This window comes from Mus musculus, chromosome 17 (assembly GCF_000001635.26).
Source record: "Mus musculus strain C57BL/6J chromosome 17, GRCm38.p6 C57BL/6J".
NCBI classification, from domain to species: Eukaryota; Metazoa; Chordata; class Mammalia; order Rodentia; family Muridae; genus Mus; species Mus musculus.
In genome coordinates, this window is record NC_000083.6 from 22,845,480 (window position 1) to 22,868,475 (window position 22,996).

The 22,996-nt window shown below is 37.3% G+C and overlaps 1 protein-coding gene across 8 annotated transcripts; it reads right to left on the bottom strand.

Moving 5' to 3' along the window:
• Positions 1 to 1,217: 1,217 nt before the first annotated feature.
• On the bottom strand, positions 1,218 to 21,830 carry Zfp945 (zinc finger protein 945). 8 transcript variants are annotated; one of them, XM_030249781.1, is made up of 7 exons: positions 21,502 to 21,801; positions 19,768 to 19,857; positions 16,459 to 16,501; positions 16,253 to 16,373; positions 16,027 to 16,082; positions 11,771 to 11,897; positions 1,747 to 7,287 (listed from the first exon to the last, which is right to left on the bottom strand). In XM_030249781.1, the coding sequence occupies exons 5-7, from the start codon at positions 16,054 to 16,056 to the stop codon at positions 5,123 to 5,125; spliced, it is 2,322 nt and encodes a 773-aa protein (XP_030105641.1). In that variant the 5' UTR covers positions 16,057 to 16,082; positions 16,253 to 16,373; positions 16,459 to 16,501; positions 19,768 to 19,857; positions 21,502 to 21,801; the 3' UTR covers positions 1,747 to 5,122. The 8 variants fall into 8 exon arrangements, with proteins under 8 accessions (NP_796332.2, NP_001103724.1, XP_030105641.1 ...); NM_177358.4 differs by lacking the exon at positions 16,459 to 16,501 and having other exon boundaries at positions 1,218 to 7,287; positions 21,502 to 21,655; NM_001110254.1 differs by lacking the exons at positions 16,253 to 16,373; positions 16,459 to 16,501 and having other exon boundaries at positions 1,218 to 7,287; positions 21,502 to 21,655.
• Between the last annotated feature and the right edge of the window lie 1,166 nt (positions 21,831 to 22,996).

The following is a 22,996-nucleotide window of genomic DNA, read 5'->3' on the forward strand; positions in this document are numbered from 1 at the left end:
CAGTTTTGATTGTCAATGAGCAAGATTCTAGAATGAGAGTAACTTACACAGACAGCCATTGCTGCTTGCTGCCCGTTGTCTTACAAATCCACTCTCAGTTAATAAGGGACACATACAAAGACGATTTATTTCCATAATACAAATGCAGAGTACGTTCCTTTTAGAGTGGAAGGAACTTAAATTTTATGTGTGCTGGACAAACAAAATTGAGTTACCCTGAATAAATGCATACAAACAACTAAAAAACAAAATGAACAAACAAAATATTTTAGAAGCTAGGTGTGGATTGGTTCAATATAAAATTCAGCACTTGGTAGGCAGAATAGGAGGGAGGTTTTCAGAACTGAAGTCAACAAAGGCTACTTATTAAAAGCAACTATTTTGTTGCTATGAAGAGACACCATGAATAAAACCTCTCATACAAAAAGAAACACTAAATCAGGGGCTTGCTTATAGCTTCAAGGCTTAGTTTATGAGTGGGATGCATGGTGGCGGGCATCTGGCTGAAAATTTAAAACACACTGTTCCTAATCCTTAAATAGTTCCTCTTACTGGGGACCAAATACTCAAATATTTGCACATAGAGGTCTTTATCCTTTAAACTATTACATTCAACACCCTGAGACACATAGGCCTATATGCAAGTCAAATGAATAATGCATTCAGTGGAACCTCAAAAGTCCACATAGCCTTTCATATTAACACAATAAAAAACATTTTATAAATATATTTTATACACATTCCAAATGTTGCACCCCTTCCTGGTCCTCCCTCCATGAGTTCCTCACCAGCCCCCTCCCCTTTGCTTCTGAAAGGGCAATCCCCCCAATCTCCCACCGCCTGCCAGCGTCCACCTTCCCTGGGGCATCAAGTCTTTACAGGATGAAATGTATTCTCTCCCACTGAGACTAGACACTGCAGTCCTCTGCTACATATGTAGAAGGGGCCATGGGACAGCTCATGCATGCACTTTGGGTGGTGGCTTAGTTTCTAGAAGCGCTGAGGGGACCAGGTTATTTGATACTATTGTTCTTCCTTTATAGTTCCTATCCCCTGCAGCTCCTTAAGTTCATCCCTTAATTCTTCCAAAGGGGCCCGGACCTTAGTCCAATGGTTGGCTATAAGTATCAGCATCTGTCTCCACACCCTAGAGGCTAGTAAAGCCTCTCAGAGGACAGCCATGCAAGGCTCCTGTTTGCAAGCACAACATAACGTTAGTAATAATGTCAGGGTTTATTGTGTGCACATAGAATGGGTCCCAAGGTGGGTTGGTCACTTTATGACCTATCCTTCAGTCTCTGCTCCATGTTTTTGCCTGCATTTCCTTTAAACAAGAACAATTATGGGTCAAAAAATTTGAAGATGGGTGGGTATCATCTCTATCTTCAGGACGTCTTATCAACTTATGACAAGAATTATTGCCTTAAACTTACTATGAACTTATTAGAATGTAAACGTTTTTAGAAAGTCATAATCAATTATCCTGTTGTAATAGTTTTACTTGAATTGTATGAGGTAATTCTTTAGAGACAGTAGACATACTGAGAACAGAAATAAAAGGAGAGGTTGGAGCTTTTCTTTATCTCAGCAACAAAGGTTTTTGAGAGCCTCTTTTTCTGCTCCATATAGAGTGAATGTGTTTCTTGTATGTGTGACTTTCTTCCTTTTTTTTCTGGCTCACAAAGAGTTAAAGTCTGCGCCTCTCAAGTGAGTAGAGAGGGGTCCACAAGTCAAAGAACAAAGAACCCAAGTAACTGACTTCTTTACTAAATTCCTTGCTGCTAAAATAGGAGTTAATTGCCACAAGTCAATAGCTTTTGGCCACACAAGAGAGTGTAACTCAAAATCCCTCTCTGCCTTGTCACTGGGCATACTAACTATACTAAAAAAATAATCAATTCTGCAGAAAATGTAAATGAAAGAACGGAGACACACTCTACCAACTTACTGCAGTCAACATATAAGTCAGTGTGTAACTTCAATCATCAAACAGGCAAAAGTTCACATAAAATTAACTTTATCACACATATGCTTTTTTTATGATATGACTAATTGTAGTAGATTCTTGCAATGAGTCGTTACGCACTGATGACATGCACATAAATAGCAACACAACAAGAAAAATAAATGTACAACATGTCAACACTAAGGAACCCCTATCCAATTCTCATCATATGGGAACACCATCAGCAAGAATTTTCACTTTCCTAAAGTTTGCAATCAAATTGTTTCAAGAGGAATGGACAATTACTGCAAAGTGAACAAATCAATATTAAAAAGATATCAACATTCAAGAAAGCTGAAAGAATTAAAAAACTATTCAGAAGGTTGAACCAAGATCCAAAATCTCTTATAATTATTGCAAAGGATATCATAGAGTAATGGTGTGAAGAGAGAAAACAAGAGATGTCAAGAAGAAGACAATATAGACAAAGTATAATACTGTGTAAACATACTAAGCAATTTTAACCAAAGTCCTGCTGGTATTATATTAGGAAATGGAAAAACAAAAAACAAATAACAACAACAACAACAACAACAACAACAACAACAAAAACCCAAAACTGACCACAAAAGAAAGACATTAAAGGAACAACAGAAACAATTAACATTAGATTAGGGGGAAAAGTTAAGAGGCAGAAATATTTCTAGTTTTACAAGTATCCTAAAATGAAAGCAATGACATTCATATAATAGATATATGTGCACACCTGGGACACGTACACAGTCAAACAAATTATATTTTTCCCTATTATGCTTACATAAAATGTCAGTAACATACACAATAGGATAATCTTGACATTACAGTATATTCTAGATTAATTTCTAGAGAAACAGAATATAGAAAATCAATATTTCATTTCCCATTTACACGTTTGTCTTTAAAATGTTCATTAGATTATTTACTTTAGCTTCTATGTATCAATGTTTTACAACATGTATGCATGTAGCTTGCTTGTGGCTGGTAGGTGCTGAGGCCAGAAAGCACCTGATCTACTGTAATTAAAATTATGAATTTTGTCAGCCACTGTGCTGGTGGTGGGAAATGTACTCATGTCCTCTTCAAGAAAATCAAGTGTTACCTGCTGCTGAGCCAACTTCTTTCTTCATTCTATTTCCAATGTCATTTGAATCTTCCATTACTCCTACCTCAATTTCCTGCAGAATATCTGGTATCATTTATTCATTTTAAGTTCAGTATACATTCCAGGTCTCTGGTCTGTTTCATTCAGCCCAAGCTATGGGAAAGTGACTTTTTCAAAACATCTAGGATTTCTAACACAGTGCTATGCTCTGAAAATAAAGGGAAGACTACATAGAAGATATTCTACAAGACTCAACTATCATGTAATGTCACAGTAATAACTCCTTAGAGAAAGGTTTTAGGTAGCATAACTTGATCTCCACCACTCCTACTCAAAGATCGATTGAAACTCCATCACTAGCATGGAGCAGAATAATTGGGATGACTATTTTACACTCCTGAGTTTCTTAATTTATCACAAAACAGAAATAAAAGAAGCCTTACAACTGCCCAAAGGACCAATGTGAAGAATTGAAAATACCATGCAATGTTTATTTCTACTCTGAAGTTCTTCCTTTTTTTTCTGTGAGATGTATGAATCATTCCCAGAGAAATCACACATTTGATGTTTTCACTAGAACCCCAAGGCTCGATACAGAGTGCAGCATGCTATTTGCATTCACACAAACATGACTACTGCAATTCTTCAATATCAAATCTATGTACAAAGCACAGTAATTAGGGCCTGGACATTACAATTCCTCCTGAATGAAGTGCATAATGATAAGAACTATCATCAAATTCTGTACAGTGCTTTAATTCTAGCATCCAGGAGGCAGAGTCCAGGCTTGGTCTACATTGGGTGTTCTGACACAGACAGGGTAGCACACTGAAATATATACCCAGCAAAAAGAAACAAGACCAAGGTAATCTAACAATTCATCAATGTGAATAGTGCTTTTGATGAACGCAGGAGACATAAGAAAATTAGAGTAAATTTTTCTAACATAATTGATGAATCATAATTATTTAAAAGATGGTTTTGAATTTTGTCCTAATGTACACTGAATTTTCCATCTATAAATGTAGTATAGCCTGATATTCTCACAGCATACATAGTGCAGTTATTTTACACCATAAGGGTTAACATTAACAGTTTAGCATATAATTATACATTTCTGAAAACAGTATTTACATTCTACCATTTATACCTCTCAGATGGAAAAATTAATGTGTAATAATTCATTTAGTAATGCATCCTATTTTGTTGACACTTTGTAAAATCCTCTTTTAAGAGGTATATTCTTTTCTGGGTTTCATCATTTGACTTAAGCAGACAATGCTGTCACTTTCAGGGATTTCTTGAAGCTATTTTGAGGTATGTATTTGCTGTCTTAATCACAATCCCTTCAGAATGGGTCATTTCAGTCTGCAGAAAACTGTTACACAATATCACATTCTTCTGGCTTCTCCATTTTGTCCTCATTATGAATTATTTGAGGATGAACAAGTTTAATAAAGTTTGAGCAAAGCTGAAAGACTGACTAAAAGTCAAACAAAGTATTAAGTTTAACAAGTAAAAAGGTTGAAGAAAAAATTTCCTACATTGTCACATTTTCAGATTTTCCCTCAGCATAAACTCTTGGTATTTTCTAAGATTTGAACATTACTCAAGGTTTTCACAAGTTTCTTTTGATCATAATTATTCTCTAGTGTGGAAACTTATGTGTCATGAGGGATATTCTAAGAGGTGTGCCAATAGTTAAGGATTTGTATATTCACCAAATTTGTAAAGTTTCTCTCCTGTTATCTCTGTCAAGTTCTAAGATAGTTTGTCCTGGTAAAAGATTTGTCACATTTATAAAGCTTCTTTCTTGAATGAAGTCTCATGAATTCTAAGACAGCCTTTCTGGGTAAAAGATTTATCAGATTCTATACATTTGTATGTTTTATTTACTGTATGAAATTTCTGATAAGTTCTAAGACAGTTTTCCTGTGAAGGGATTTGCTATATTCCCTATATTTAAGTTTTTTTTCCTATATGAATTCTTTGAAAAGTTCCACAAGTTAGGGTTTCTGGGTAAAGGATTTTTCACACTAACTACCTTTGTGAGATTTTTCTCCTTTATGAATTCTCTGATGAATTCTAAGATAGCCTTTCTGGGTAAAGGATTTGTCACATTCACTACATTTATGAGGTTTCTCACCTCTATGAATTCTCTGATGAATTCTAAGATATGAGCCACTTGTAAAAGATCTGTCGCAATTACCACATTTGTAAGGTTTCTCTCCTGTATGACTTCTCTGGTGAATTCTAAGACTGCATTTCTGAGTAAAGCATTTATCACAGTCACTACATTTGTAAGGTTTGTCTCCTGTATGAATTCTTTGGTGCATTCTAAGATATGAGCCACTAGTGAAGCATTTGCCACACTCACTACATTTGTAAGGTTTCTCTCCTGAATGAATTCTCTGATGTATTCTGACATATGAGCTGCTAGTAAAGGATTTGTCACATTCCCTGCATTTGTAAAGTTTCTTTCTTGAATGAAGTCTCTGATGAATTCTAAGAGAGCCAGTCTGGATAAAGGAATTTTCAAATTCCCTACAATTGTAAGGCTTTTCTCCGGCATGAATTCTCTCATGAGTTCTAAGATGGTTTCTCCGGTTAAAGGATTTGTCACATCCACTACATTTGTAAGAGTTGTCTCCTGTATGAATTTTCTGATGAATTCTTAGATTAATTTTCTGGGTAAAGGATTCATCACATTCACTACATTTGTAAATTCTCTCTCCTGTGTGAAATCTCTGATGAGTTCTAAGATGGTCTTTCCGGTTAAAGGATGTGTCACATTCACTACATTTGTAAGGTTCTTCGCCTGTATGAATTATCTGATGAATTTTAAGACAGTCTTTCTTGGTAAAAGATTTATCACATTTACTACATTTGTAAGGTTTCTCTCCTGTATGAATTCTCTGATGAATTCTAACACTGCCTTTCTGGGTAAAGCATTTGTCACATTCACTACATTTATAAGGTTTCTCTCCTGTATGAATTCTCTGATGAATTCTAAGGTGGTCTTTCCGGTGGAAGGATTTGTCACAGTCACTGCATTTGTAAGGCTTCTTTTCTGAATGAATTCTCTGATGACTTCTAAGATATGAGCCACCAGCAAAGGCCTTGCCACATTCACTACATTTGTAAGGTTTTTCTCCTGAATGAATTCTCTGATGAGTTCTAAGAAGGCATCTCTGGGTAAAGCATTTGTCACATTCACTGCATTTGTAAGTATTCTCTCCTGTATGAATTTTCTGATGCATTCTAAGATTGCTCTTCTGGGTAAAAGATTTGTCACAGTCACCACATTTGTAAGGTCTCTCTCCAGTATGAATTCTCTGATGTATTTTAAGTCCTGAGGATGTAGAAAGGGATTTGCCACATTCTTTACATCTGTAACATTTCTTTCTTATATCAGCACGGTAATGGCATTCACGGTAGGAAAATGTACAGAATGATCTAGTATCTTGGTTACATTCAAAAAGCCTGTTTTCTTCATGAATTTTCTGATGTTTTCTAAGACCTGAGCAGCAGATAAAGGATTTGCTACAAAAACTACATTTGTAAGTATTCTTTGTAGCATGGATTCTGCAATGTCTTTCAAAGCCTGATGCATGATAAAAGCACTTACCGCATTCTGTACATTTGTAGGGATATCCTCCAAAATGGATTTTGTAATGCAGTTGGAGGTGTGACAAATGCAGAAAGGATTTACTACACTTTGTACATTGATAGGGCTTCTCTCTAGCATGATCTCTCGGATGCCCACTCAGGCTTGAGGTCATCGTGAAGAATTTTCCAGACTTCCTGCACTTGTGTGATTTCATTCCACTATTGTTTCCTTTTAGCATGAGTTTATATTTAGAGAGAAAAGCTTCATCATACAGTGTTTTGGTATGTTCTTTTATTTCTAGGTACACTGTTTGATTGTGACAAGTGATGGGATACAAATTTAAGCCATTCACACAGTCCTTATACTTGCATGGTTCCCTGGCATTCTCAGTTTTGTGTCTGTTTGATGATTCAATGGAGGCATCTCTGTTGTTGGTTTGATAAGGTGTACTTTTGGAGGATTCATGAATCATTTTGCCACATTCCTTCCATTTATTAGACTTCTCTTGAATATTCACATGCTCAGGGGCACTATACTTTGAGCCTTGGCCCAAGACTTCATCATGTTTGACACACACATGATGATTATTCTCTGAAAAAAAAATGTGCAATTAGGGATGACAGTGATTAATGCATGAATAAGAGATTCAATAGTGGATGCTTCTTGTACATTTTCTAAAAAAGCTAAATTAGCAAGTCTCCAGGATAAAGGTCTCAACAGAGTTCTTTTGTGTTTCAAAATCATTAACTGGATGCTCAGAAGAAACTCAAATCTGATCTATATCAAATGAATGGAGATGATAATTCTTATTTAAATAGTGTATCCTACAGAAGATATGACAAATAAGTGATCATGTAGTGAAGAACTTTGTGAAAGGAGCTTTTGGAAGTATCATATAAGCAATGTTTCTCTACTTTCTTGTTTATGCTTTAAGACAGAGTATAGCTTTGGTCACTTAGGAATTCACTATATAACTCACAGTGTCATGGTACTCAACCTCTATCCTTGCTTCTGTATCTGAAGTATTGGGATGAAGAACATACTGTACCGGTACTAAACATACAGTCCATATGGAAAAAGTAAATACATTAGCAAAAACGAAATTCTCCCAACCAACAGTTCTTTCTCTACTTAAAATCTGCATTTCCAAAAACCACAAATAAGAATCTTAGAGACTAGCAGCCATCAGGGACCAGCAACAGTGAGTCTTGTCCTGTCCCTTCCCTGTCCTCTATTCTCTGAGCCACAGTTCTGCCTCTCTCTGGGGGTCTCCTGGAACCTGGGACAGCCAGGTCAGATCCCCATGTCCCAAGTCTCTGCCCACTGCGATCCCCAGCAATCCCAAGCAGTGGTGAGAACCTCCCTACCTCCACTGTGTTCTATCCTCCAGTCCATACTTCTATCTGCAACTCCAGAGGCCTATAACATCATGGAGGAACAGCTCTGTCTGCATTCATGAAGGCCTACTACCATCTGGGACAAGCAGGAATACCTGCAACCCAAGAAGGCCAGCTGTTATCTGAGACTACCATCTCTGTCTTCATCCCCAAAGGTGTGTTGCCACCTGGGTCTAAGAGTCCTATCTGCAGTCCAGATTCTGCTGCAACCAGGACCTACTAGGGCTGTCAACACCAGGGACAATATGATGGTGAAAAGCTAGTGTAAGGACATGAAGGTCATCGTGAAGAATTTTCCAGACTTCCTGCACTTGTGTGGTTTCATTCCACTATTGTTTCCTTTTAGCATGAGTTTATATTTAGAGAGAAAAGCTTCATCATACAGTGTTTTGGTATGTTGGGGCTATATGGTACCACCAGAACCCAGCTATCTAGTAGAGCAAGCCCTGGATATCATATCACACCTAAAGTGCAAGAAATGACCTTAAATCTAATCGTATAAAGATAACAGAGGACTTTAAAGAGGAAATAAATAAATCCTTCCAAGAAATTCAGGAAAATACAATCAAACAGTAGAGGCTTTTAGAGAAGAAATGAATAAGTACAAAGAAATACAGGAAATACAATAAAAAGGTGAAAAATGAATAAAACTTGATCAAGAGTTGACAACAAAAATAAAAGCAATAAAGAAAACACCATATGAGGGAATCTAGGAGATGGAAAACCTAGGAAAGAGAACAGGAACTAAGGACACAAGCATATAAGAAACTGAAGAGAAAAACTCAGGTGTAGAAGATATAATAGACAAAATTGATATGTTGATCAAAGAGAACGATAAATATAAAAGTATGACACAAAACATTCAAGAAATCTGGGATACTATGAAAAGACCAAACCTAAAAATATAAGGAATACAAGGAAAAAGAAAATTTAAACAGTGTCTTTCTAATAATTCAGTTCTATTGAGGATACAGAATGAAAACTCTACCATACAGAGGGTAACTACACCCAAGAAAAGAAATAAGTAATTGCACACCAGCAAAACCAAAACAAGAGAAACACACGCATACACACACACTCACTCACACACACACACACACACACACACACACATACTACTACTACTACTACTACTACTACTACTACTACTACTACTACCATATACATCAAAATAACAGAAATTAACATTCACTGGTCATTTGTATCTCTCAATATCAATGGAATCACTTCCCCAATAAAAAGACACAGACTGACACCATGGATATGAAAACAGGATCCATTATTCTGCTGCATAAAAGAAACACACCTCAGCAACAAAGGTAGCAATTACCTCAGAGTAAAGTTCTAGAAAAAGGTTTTTCAAGCAAACAGCCCCAAGAAACAAGCAGAGGAAGCCATTCTAATATTTAATAAAATAGACTTTCAATCAAAAGTAACGAAAAAGATGGAGAAGTCCACTTCATACTGATTAAACAGAAAAGTCACTAAGATGACATTAATTTTAAACATCTATGACCCAAATCCCAGGGCACCCATATTCATAAAAGAGACATTAGTAAAGCTTAAATTGTACAGCGAACCTCACAGATTAATATTGGGAGATTTCAATGCCCCAATCTCATCAAAGGAAGGTCATTGAAACAGAAACAAAAGAGAAAAATAATGAAACAAACAAATGTTATGAATGAAATTTACCTAACATAGGTATAGAACACTTCACCCAAACAAAAAAGAATATACCTTCTCAGTACCTCACAGAACCTTCTCCAAAACTGATCATATACTCAGCCATAACACAAACCTCAACAGATAAAAGAAAATGGAAATAACCTTTGCCATCTTATTGGAATACCATGGATTAAGACCGGATTTCTACAACAACAGAAAGCCAACAAACTCAAGAAAACTGAACAACTCTTTACTCAATAATCATTAATTCAAAATGAAATAAAAGTGGCAGTCTACCAGACTTTTAAAGATGTCTCCAATACTCCTCAAACTATTCTACAAAAAAAAAAAAAAAAAAAAACAAAAACAAAAAACCGAGGCAATGTTTCCCAACTGATTCTATGATGCCAAAGTCACTTTGATACCTAAACTTCACAAAGACTCAAAGAAGAAAGAAAATTTCATACTTATTTTCCTTATGAACACTGATGCAAAACTACTTGATAAAATACTTGCAAAGTAAATCCAAGAACACATTAAAAACATTATCCACCATGATCAAGTAGGCTTCACCTCAGGGATAAAGGGGTGGTTCAATATGTAAATCCACCAACATAAGAAAAAAGCCACATAATCATAATTAGATGCTGAAAGAGCCTTTGACAAACTCCATCACCCCTCACGTTAAAAGGCTTGGAGAGATAAAGGATATAAGGTAGATACAAAAAAAACAAAAACAAAAACAAAAACCCACACACAATAAATGCAAACCAACAGCAAATATCAAATTAAATGGAGAGAAACTTAAAGCAATCCCATTAATTCCAGGGACAAGACAAGGCTGTCCATTCTTTCCCTATCTATTCAATATGTATTTGAAGTTCTAGTTAAAGTAGTAAGACAACTAAAGAAGATTGAAGAAATACATATTGGAAAAGAAGAAGTCTAAAACACTAACACACCCATAAAACCTTTGACCAAAAATCTGTCCTGTCTACAAGAAATGTAGGGACAAAGAGGAAGCAGAGTCTAGGAGAATGGTCAACCATTCTGACCCAAGGTGAGACCCATCCTACAGGGAAAAAGTAATCCTAACACTATTGATAACTCTGTTATACTTGCAGACACGAGCCTGTCATGACGGTCCTCTGAGAGGCTTCCACCTAGCAACTGATGGAAACTGAGGCAGAGAATCATAGCCAAACATTAGATGGAGCTGAAGGAGGATTGTGGAGAGTTGGGGGAAGGACTGAGGGACCCAGAGAGGATAGAGACTCCATATACATATCAACACAGTCAACTATTCTGGAACGTTGGGAGCTCCCAGAGATGAAAAACCACCATCCAATGAGCATATGTGGGCTGGACAATGCTCCCTCCATATGTAGCAGATATGAAGCCTGGTCTTCATGCCAGGGCACTCCAACAACTAGAAGGGGGGCTGACCCTGACTTTGTTATCTCCACGTGGATCCGGTTTCTCCTAACTGTGCTGCACTGTCTGGGAGAGGATATGCTGTCCTGTAGTTATTTGATATGTCAGGGTGGGTTGGTAACCAGGGGGGTACCTTCTTCTTCTCAGAGGACAGGGTACCGTGTGAAGGAGGCAATGGGTGGAGAAAAGTCTGTGATCGGGATGTAAAGCAAATAAAAAACTTAAAACATAAATTAGAAAAACTTTAAATAAATGAAAACGTTAACGTAATAGTAAGTTTAAAATAGTTCCATTATTATGTATATAGTAATATATTTCTATGCATTGAACATTCAATTTTCTTTGAATTTTGAAGTTTTGATTAAAAGCTAGATAACAGATTACAAAGAACATACTACTGGTTACTCTTCCAGAGAATGGAGAGAAATGTAAAGGAAACACCATGAAAAAGTTATGTTGGTAAGTAGAATTTCTCTTATTCTGGGAGTCTCTAGACATTTCAGAGAGTTTACATTATCACAAAGTAGGTAAATTCAAAGGATGAAATTGGAATTCTACAGGAAGAGTATTCTTACCCACAAAGAGTAGATTGTTGTAATTCTCTAGCATCACATCCATGTACAATGCCCTCTGAGCACAGTCAAGACATTCCCATTCCTCCTGTGAGAAGTCAACAGCCACTTCCTTGAATGTTAACAGTTCCTATAATAAAAAATTACCTATTTACCATGTGGTGCTAGACAAAAATGCTTTTCTAGGTAAAAAAGATATAAAGAACAAGATATTTTGTGATATCGATGAGTCATGGCAAGCATTTAAGAACAAACCTTTTCTAGAAATCCTGCAGATATGTCAGAACTTAAACATTGCTACTCTTCTATAGACAATATATGGAATGATTTATTATTGTTCACATTCCATGTGATCCAGTCCTCTTTTCTGAACTCTACAGGCTGGAGGCCATCATAACATACATGCACATATTTGGACATATATGCTGAAATACATTAAATTAAATTACAATTTATATGCAATAAAAGATAGTTTTTAAAATACTCATAGTCTTTATTGTATTTTTCTATCTCATTGAAAACAGGAAGGGCATGATAGCCTTAAAGTCAGCAAATGTTTAGGGAATATAAGAAACACATTTGAGGTCTAGATGCAAGAATGTACCTTTATGAAGTATATGCTGATATCAAACAGCATTATTATGTCAGTTATTAATGTCATAAATGGTAAAGTTATGGTGAGAAAAACTATGTTTCCAAATTCTACCAGTGTCAATTTTGGTCAAATATGGACACTAGAACAATACTGTTTGCAGCTGGATCTCACCTGACTCTATTCTAAAATGCTCTGTTGACATCTTGAGGCCTAGGCACAATGCTACAACCTTTCAAGAACAAAAAAAGACTGAATATGGAATGCAGAATGTTTGGTGAATTAAGTCAGAGTTTTCTTTTTAAGCAGTAGAGAATGTAACATCAGGATACATATCCAATATTCCAAACAACACATTCAGTCAACTACTTTACGAATTTATTTTCTGGGAATATATCACAACTACAACATAAATAGAAAAATCAGCACTAGACAACAGTGAAATCATTCACATTTTTCTAAACGATGACATAAAAAATACAGATATTAACAATTTCATAAGTTCCATGATCTTTCACTACAGAATTATTAGCTATTATCTGTAAATAAATGGTATATGTGACAATAGATGTAGATAAGCTATTTTTGATCAAATTAAGTTTTAAACTGAGAATCTTGTATGAATTTTTAATACATTTTTTTTTTGCTCATGAGATTGACTGAATTGAAATTTGAATCTTCCTGTACTGGCTGGTTTTGTGTCAACTTGACACAGCTGGAGTTATCACAGAGAAAGGAGCTTCAGTTGAGGAAATGCCTCCATGAGATCCAACTGTAAGGCATTTTCTCAATTAGTGATCAAGGGGGGAGGTCCCCTTGTGGGTGGGACCATCCCTGGGCTGGTAGTCTTGGTTCTATAAGAGAGCAGGCTGAGCAAGGCAGAGGACGCAAACCAGTAAGGAACATCCCTCCATGGCCTCTGCATCAGCTCCTGCTTCCTGATCTGCTTGAGTTCCAGTCCTGACTTCCTTTGGTGACGAACAGCAGTATGGAAGTGTAAGCCGAATAAACCCTTTCCTCTCCAACTGCTTCTTGGTCATGATGTTTGTGCAGGAATAGAAACCCTGACTAAGACACTTCCAATTCAACTTTATTTTCTTTCCTTCAGTATTTGAGCTCATTTGTCTAACATAATTGTCAGTTACATAGATAAATATTAACTATAATTCTTCCTTTGCTTTTCAAAAACTAGACCACACAAAGTTATATAGTACCTCTGTGACAAATGTGCATTGGAATGTAAAACTACAGCCTGGAGAAATGACTTAGAGGCAAAGGATCTTACTATTTCTCCATAGAATCCTGATTCAATTCTTTCTACACACATGGCAAGTCACTACAATGCTTGACTTCAGCTCCAGTGGTTTGGTGCTGAATACAGGGACCTAGGGGTATAATAGCTCATGCAGTATACATAAAAAATACAGATGAACAGTCTTATACTTAAATAAAATATTATTATAAAGGAAAATAGAAACCTCATTATATTGCTTTGAATTTTCCCCTATATAATATATAGATTCTAAAAGAGGAAAAATACAGGTGAAGTGAGTATTCTTCCTCTTAAAGAAATTAAGAGAATAAATTAAGAAGAACATCTATTTATGGTTGAAAATTGATGGCGTATGCACAGCAATACTCTCTAGACGATTTTTACTAATAGAGTCCACATGATGTAAAGTTGGAGACAATAGTGCTTATGCCAAATCTAAAAAATGAAATAAAGTTAAATAGAGAAAATAATCATCTGTCCTTAATCATCAGAGAAATGCAAATCAAAACAACCCTGAGATTCCATCTCACACCAGTCAGAATGGCTAAGATCAAAAATTGAGGTGACAGCAGATGCTGGCGAGGATGTAGAGAAAGAGGAACACTCCTACATTGTTGGTGGGATTGCAAGCTTGTACAACCACTCTGGATATCAGTTTGGCGGTTCCTCAGAAAATTGGACATAGTACTACCGGAGGATCCTGCAATACCTCTCCTGGGCATATATCCAGAAGATGTCCCAACCGGTAAGAAGGACACATGCTCCACTATGTTCATAGCAGCCTTGTTTATAATAGCCAGAAGCTGGAAAGAACCCAGATGCCCCTCAACAGAGGAATGGATACAAAAAATGTGGTACATTTACACAATGGAGTACTACTCAGCTATTAAAAAGAATGAATTTATGAAATTCCTAGGCAAATGGTTGGACCTGGAGGGCATCATCCTGAGTGAGGTAACACAATCACAAAAGAACTCAAATGATATGTACTCACTGATAAGTGGATATTAGCCCAGAAACTTAGTATACTTGAGATATAAGATACAATTTGCAAAACACATGAAACTGAAGAAGAACGAAGACCAAAGTGTGGACACTTTGCCCCTTCTTAGAATTGGAAACAATCACCCAAGGAAGGAGTTAGAGACAAAGTTTGGAGCTGAGACAAAAGGATGGATCATCTATAGACTGCCATATCCAGGGATCCATCCCATAATTAGCCTCCAAACGATGACACCATTGCATACACTAGCAAGCGTTTGCTGCAAGGACCGTGATATAGCTGTCTCTTGTGAGACTAGGCTGGGGCCTAGCAAACACAGAAGTGGATGCTCACAGTCAGCTATTGGATGGATCACAGGGCCCCCAATGGAGGAGCTAGAGAAAGTATCCAAGGAGCTAAAGAGATCTGCAACCCTGTAGGCGCAACATTATGAACTAACCAGTACCCCGGAGCTCTTGACTCTAGCTGCATATGTATCAAAAGATGGCCTAGTCGGCCATCACTGGAAAGAGAGGCCCATTCGACACGCAAACTGTATATGCCCCAGTACAGGGGAACGCCAGGGCCGAAAAATGGGAATGGGTGGGTAGGGAAGTGGGGGGAAGGATGTGGGGGACTTTTGGGATAGCATTGGAAATGTAATTGAGGAAAATACGTAATAAAAAATATTAAAGAAATAAAAAAATTAAAACTTACCATTGAGCATAGAGCAGGACCTTTCTTGAAATAAATAGATTTCTAGCATCAACCCACCCATGATCACTGTGTAACAAGCATAAGATGCCTAAGAAAGACACCATAATACTGCAACCTTCATCACCTCACAGATAAATCAATGTTATGGAAGAGTAATCAAAATATTCCTTCCATCATCTGTTCCTCTAGGGAGCTGCAATGTTTACTATTAGGATTAAAGACAGATCGTCATACTTATAATTCTACTCTTCCATATATTGTTCAATGATGTCTATATATTTGTGCATCATTCATAAACCTATTTCTAGAAACATGACCATTCCTGAAAAGAAATTTATGTGGCACAAGAGACTTTCCTTCCTCAACAATATACAAGGATACAAGTGTATCATATGTAGAAATCCCCATCAATATATTCTTTGAGCATCATTTAGAATAGACAATTTTCAGAATTCCAGGTCTAAAGTCCATGGAAATTTATGTCCTCACAGTATAAAATCCAGCTTAAATACAATGGGAAAAGGCTGTGCTATATAAGTGAAAGATCTAAAGACATAATTTTGACTATCAGGAAAAAGGGAGAATAAATCATTGAAAATACACTTTAGATAACATTACCAGATGTAAAGAATTAAAGTCTTGAATGAGTTCAATAATAAAAATGACTTTCAAAGAAAGGTGAATAGGACACTGACCTGGGGAGCATTTACCAAAGAAGCTGTCATTCTTCTTATTGCTCTTTTCCAAGTTTCTGTCTCAGGAACAAACATAGGAATTCTTAAAATTTCTTATCAAGGTGCCAAAACTACAAAGCTAAAATTAATGTAACTCTTCTACAAACAATGCCAAGCATAGATGCAAGAACCAAAATGATAACAGAAAACTTGACTACAACTTGAGGGTTTTTTTTTTTTTTCTAACCTCAGCTGCCACCAGGATAATATAGAACACGCATATGTGGCGCGAAACACTATTACTCTGAGTTATTACTGGAAGCTTCTCTTGCAGGGACTGGAGTCATAGCCAAATGGCTGGTGGGTACCTAGGTTAAAACGTAATTTCATTAGTCATCATACTAGAAAACAGTATCTGATTTTTCAGTCACATTTCATAAAATTTCATTTTACCTTGTAGATATAGTACATTTCTTTTCCATGTGTGCCCTGTTGTCTTGAATAAGAAACAGATCCTTTATTTGCCAAATACCATGGTATTTTTTTGTCAAAATAATTGTCATAATATCAAGTTACAGGAACATCATCACCTACAAAGGCTTTACATTCATACCGAGGTAAAAATGTATCTTTCAAATTTATTCATCCAATCCATGTGAACCTGTTTTCTAAGTTACACGCACATCTTTGTGTGAGAATATTGATCACCTAAAATCCTGTTCAACTGTCTGCAGTTAGGTCTCACTGCTTAACTATTCTAATATGCTCAGTTGAGCTCCTGAGGCCTAGATACAATGCTGTACCTTTTCTAGAAAAAAGGAGGTAGAGTCTGAAATGAAGAGTGCATGCAAGCCAGAGGTTTTTTTGGATCAAGCTGGCATGGAGCTCAGAGATCCAACTGCCTCAGCCTCCTCAGTGCGTGTGCACCTCCATTCCCAGCTACACAACAGATTTTAAGTCTAGTTCCATGGGATCCAGTCCTCTACTCTGAACTCTACAGGCATGAGGACTACATAGCACACATGCATATATTTAGGCAAATATACTAACACACATAAATAAAAGGAAAATATAATTTTAATAAAATTTATCTTTTTAAAAATAGTTATATATTGCATCTTCTTTTCTCTCTAAAGCAGGATGATATGATAGTCTCATAATCAGCAAAGGTTCAGGGAATATAAGGTAAACACTTGAGTTCTAGATGCAGGAATGTACATCTAAGAACTCTATGTTGATCTCAAATAGGATACCAGTGTCACATCTCAGATGGTAAATTACAGTGATTAAAACTGTGCTTCCAAATTCTACAGCTGTCAGCCTTGTTTTTTTTTTTTTCCTTGAAACAGTAAGGAGTATAACATCAGTGCATACATAGAACATGACAAACAACACATAGAATGAAATACATTATGCCATCATTTTATAACAATATCTAACAACCATGAAGTAAACAGAAAAGTTAGCATTAATATTATCTAAGTTTTCTAAAAGGTGACAGAGCCACTACAGATAGATAAAAATTTCAGTAATTCCATGAGATTTCACTACAAAATAGTTAGAAATATCTATCTAAATAAATGCATATATGACAATGCATTCAGATGAAGGAGAGTTTCTATGATTGAAACAAATGTACTAAGTTGTGTAGGAATTATACTAACTCTTCATTAATTATGAATATTATTGCTCAATTGGAAATCTGAATCTTTTGATTTCAAGCTCTAATTTTTTCTTCACCTTTTGAGCTCAATCATCTAACATGATTTTAGGTTGCATAGGTAAATATCATTGATGACTCTTCCTTCATTTTTCAATAAAATAGAACTCAGTGTTAAATTCTGGCTCCATTGTGAAAGAGCACCAGAAATTTAAATGTAGGGGCTGGAGTAATCTCTCTAGGGCAAAAGGGTACTCACTGTTTCTGAATAGAAATAATCTAATTCTCTCTACACACAAGGCAACTTATGATTGTGTGTGTCTCCTGTGCCATGGGTTTAATAACTATATCAGGGCTCAATGGGCTTCATAAATAAATACAGTGCACATAAAAAATGCAGATGTATACTCCCACACTTAAATAATATTTTAAAGAAATAACTGGAAGTCTGTCTAATAAAACCTCTCTTGAAATTCTCTACCTATATAAAACATAGCTACAGGGAAAGGAAAAACATGGAGTAGGGTAGCCTTCCACCTCCGAAAGATAAGAAGAGAACAAAGTAATTAGAAGAGACATTAATTAATGCTTTCAAATGGATGGCTTGTGCACTATATCAAGCAGTATCTCTAGAAAATTTGTACTAATATAATCCACATGACACAACATATGTGGGGATGTCAGTGTTACCTTATGCAGGGCTATGGAAAGTCATACATGAATGAATCAGAATTGAAGAAGAAATGATGAGTTCCTAGAAACAAGTGAATAAATCAACCTCCTACATCATATAACTAGAACCCGCATCAAGCAGGTGCTGATACTGAAGCAGGGAGTTTTCTCTAACAGCATCTGAGGACGGGACTATACGGAATTCTCCTTTCCTAAAGCAAACCTTAGGAGATCTGCCTAAAGGAGATTATTACCTAAAACACAAAGAAGAGGAACACTAGAAAGTCATCATACAAAGCTGGCTTTACTTCAATGCCCAAAGCGGAGGAGCTCAAACCACTGTATGCAAAAAAAAAAAAAAAAGACAGACCAGCTTTTAGGATCTACATAGACATGGTCTCTATATTACACAGAAATGGAAGCAAAGGTGAGTTCGCATCAAGAATGCAAGACTATTTTAACACCTACGAACTAATCAATGTCAGACTCTAAAGATGTAAAGTCAGTGAGAAAAGAAAAATGACTATGTCAAGAGACACATGAAAGCTCTGTAATAATGCGACATTTGCTGAATATAAAAGCCCTCAAGAATGTGAGAACAGATGAAACATACGTCAGGAACAGAGGCACAGCTAATGCAAAGAGTATAAAACAAAGGACAAGTGGAATTACTGTGCTCTAATCAGAACTAACTCAGAGCATACTCAGTACACAATTCAAGGTCGGAGACATGCTTAAAGAGGACAATATAAGATAGGCAGAAAAAAGTCGACCTTCTTGAGAGAAAAAAACAAAACAAACAAACACCTCAGATTAGACTATTCACACTGTCTACAAATGTCTTGGACAGCCTGGTGGTTGCATTCATGGTGTCAAAAACTGCTCTGCAGACTGGGGCTGGGGACAGAGGTATCAATGTCCATACCCAGCTATAGATCCTGTGTGCTCCAATCTCAATCTGCCATGCAAGGCCATGTCCACTGGTACCATAGTGCTAAGATAACTTGTGGGTACAGAAGGCTTTCTGGTTCAATCTGAGGCCAACTCCATATGGGGGATGGAGTGTATGTGTGTGAAATACATGGGTTATAGTGGAAACCTCAGGCCCTAGAAGAAAATTCACTTCTGACATTTGCTACATGTTCAAATAGCTTGGTCACATAGATAGCTTGGTGCTGCTTTCAGTCTATGTCAGAGAAACTTGTTAATGGGCAACAGTTAATTCAGAGATCCATAGCTAATTAAATACTGAAAAAAACTGTTCACTGTACAACCTATAAGGAAAAATCCATTTTAAAACATCTAATATTATTCTCAATGAAAATTTCCTGAATGCTTAATGAAATAGAATCTGGAAAAACCAATGTCACATTCTCTTTTTATTGTCACTTAAGGCCCACCTCACCCCTTGTTCAGTTCCTCTAACATACCTGGATTCTTTACTATAGTCTCCTCTCTCTTCACCATCCAGGGTTCTTAGTTGATTCACTGGTGAGCAGATCTGGCTGAGCAGTGGGGACCTGCATGTGGAGAAGAGAGTCTTCAGAAAGCACCTGGAACTTTTCATGCCACAAAAATGAAAGATGCTGACACCTCCCAAGAGGATAAACATGAAGGAAAGAGAAAATAACATGAAAAAATGTCTCTTTTCTCTGAGGATTTTACTCTGTTCTATGAGGTGTGAGACTCATTCACACACAGTTCACACATATGCCGAAGAGTCCTTTTCCCAGGAACCCCAAGGAAGACTCCAAGAAAACTACTGTGACTCACAGAATCCAAACTGATGCACTTTTCCAAAAGGAGGTCTCTGAAAAAAAGCCCTGACTGCAGGGTCTAGGTAAGAAGTCCATAGTCACAGAATTCAATATCAACAGACCATGAAATAATGAACAGTTTGGCCACATGTGCTTTTCTTGAACTAAGGAGACACGTTTCTGATGTAAGTGAGCAATCATAATTATTCAAAAAGGGCTTTCTAATTTTATTTAATTTAGAGTGAGTTTTCTATCTATAACAATAAGGTGGCTTGACATTGCCCTTCCACAGCATGCATGCTGGTCTGGCCTTGTTAGATATCAAAGGAGCTTAGGAAAAATGGCTAACTGAGGTGCCTATTAATATATCATAGTGGACATCTTTGGATAACTGTTTCCTTGGCACCTGTTTCCTCTCTTGGGAGCCTCCTATTCCCTAACTCCCCCTTTCAACCCCCCAAGTCACGGCCAGGTTAAGTTTGGACCCTTCCAGATACCTCTGTTCTCTCATACTGTGAAGCCCAAAATTAACATGTAAGCACTACCTACCCAAGAACCAAATAACTTCCTAAAATGCTGGGAGTTGTAGTTCTTGGAAAAGTAACAAACTCTCATGGGAATGTATGCAGGTTTGTCTTTATAAACTCCTGTAGCATGAGGCCAAAGTCCATAGCTTGGTCAGTATTTAATATTTAATAATACTTGCCCAAATGGTGGTACTGATTTGTCTCAGGCAAATCTCAGGATTAACATAACTTACAATAAATTTTCTCCTCAACCATACCTTAGAGCAGTCACGTCCTCAGTTTTCAGTTGTAACTCAACATATAAAGACACATTTCTGACTGCAGTATTTACATCACAGAGTGTGCACATCTAAGATGGAAACCAAAACCAAAACCAAAGCAAAACGGGGAGTAAAGCTTTGCCCAGTAATATTTAAAGTTCACAGCTCTAACTATGGTGCTTAGTCATGTATATTTTCTGACTCAATCAAATCTCAACTGGTTCTTCAGATGACTAATATCTGCAAAACTCTCCGAGGATGCCCATTCTCCGGGCCAATGGCCACTCTCTTGAATAGGAAATGGTGGAACAGGGGTGTTAAGAAAGCATGAGTGAATTTGAATTCGAGGAGCTTTGTAACTGCTGGAGCAAAGAGAGCTCTGCGTGCGAACTGCAGATTCTGCAAATGCTCTACGAGATTATTTTCGGAAAATATTCTGGCAACCATAAGATAAACGAAAACATCACGATAAACCCCCAGTTCATAGGATCTCAAACTTCCCGACAACGCTAAGATAACCATGGCAGAATTATGAAAGCGGCGTCCTTAAGAGCCGCGGAGGAAAACACACCCCTGCTTCTCCGCTCCCACCCTTTTCCCAGCCCCCCAGCCCCTCTGACCTGGGAGGTTCCCGCTGCCGGGCTGCTGACGCTTCCAAAATGCTCCCAGAGGCACCTGAGTCTTAAGGAAGTTTTCGGGTACCCTAATACACGGCCGGGTTCTTCCAACCCCACTTCCAGACCGTGCGGCTCCCTGAGTTCTTCAGGGAAAGGTGGAATTTCCTGTCACTCACGCTTGTTTTCTTAGAGAAGCTCCTCCTGTACCCGCCCAACATAGCCCACTTCCGGTTATGCGATTCCTTTAAACCCGCTTACTATAGGCCTGTTTTACTTTAATTTACTTTACTTCCCAGCTGGTTTTGTTTTGCCCCACCCCCACCCCCCTAAATCATCTGCTCAGACAGGGGTGTCCACCCATCAGGAACAGCTCCTCCCACTCAGTTTTGGGCAGCCTGCCACACAGCTCCAGCTGCCAGACCTGGACTTGCTCTTTGCTCTCATCATCCCCTATACTTGTTGCCAGGCTTGACCAGAATTGGATCAAATAGGATGATGCACCCAGTATCTGACCTCCAACATGGGTTCTGATCCCATCAGATATGTTATTCTAACTTCCCCTCCTTGGAATACCAGCACACACACACACACACACACACACACACACACAGAGGAGTAAATTCTGATGCTCACTCAGATCCTTTTCCCAAAACAAAATAAAACAAAAATTGAACGTTGTTGCCTCTAAACACTAATCATATCTGTATCCCCTAAGGAAAGGAGCTTAAATATCCAATATACAGAACTGAAAACCAGAGTCATGTTCAAGAAGGTCAAAGTTTGTAAAGTATGTTAATAAACTCAAAATAGGAACAAAATGGTTGTGGGCAACAAAACAATAGCAAATGCCTGAAGGAAGTAGTGACAATATAGAATATGCAAACTGAATTTAATAAGTAGTGCACACTGTAATTCCCCACTCCCTACAATTCTGGCCCATACTTCCAACTAATCTCCTTCTCTCTCTCTCTCTCTCTCACTCTCTCTCTCTCTCTCTTTCTCATATTCATTTCGATTCATTTTGTTTTGTGACCCATCATGATTAATCAGGATCATCTGTGAGACACTGGTTTTGGAACTATGTTTTGGAACCTGCTGGTCTCAGCAGATGAGACACAACTAAGCACAGTGATTTCCCCTTCTCCTAAAACTGACTTATTGCCACAGTCAGGGTGGGGTCCTGTGACCCTCTCCTCTTTGGAGACTGATTGTAGCTAGGGTTAGTCTTGAGTGAGGTCAGTGCAGGTAAATACAGGTGCTCTGAGTCACTGACTACAATAGTTGTATGGAATCTGGAGAATGACATGTTATGGCCATCTCATCTTTTCTCCTTACTTCTTTCTCCTTCCTCTTCCTTAATATTCCCAGAGCTATAGATGGCATGATGTAACTGACTTGTTTATGATTGTGCCCATATACATTGCTTATTTTCTGCATATTTGACAGCCTCATCTTTCTGCATTATCACTGAATTTTCATACGGAATTTTTGTCCTTTA

Coding starts and splice junctions, on each gene's coding strand:
- Zfp945 (NM_001110254.1), bottom strand. CDS start 19,804: ATGGTGAAGAGAGAGGAGACTATAGTAAAGAATCCAG. Junction 16,083..19,767: donor GACTATAGTAAAGAATCCAG/GTATGTTAGAGG, acceptor TTCCTGAGACAG/AAACTTGGAAAAGAGCAATA. Junction 7,288..11,770: donor CAACAATCTACTCTTTGTGG/GTAAGAATACTC, acceptor TTTTTTTTTCAG/AGAATAATCATCATGTGTGT.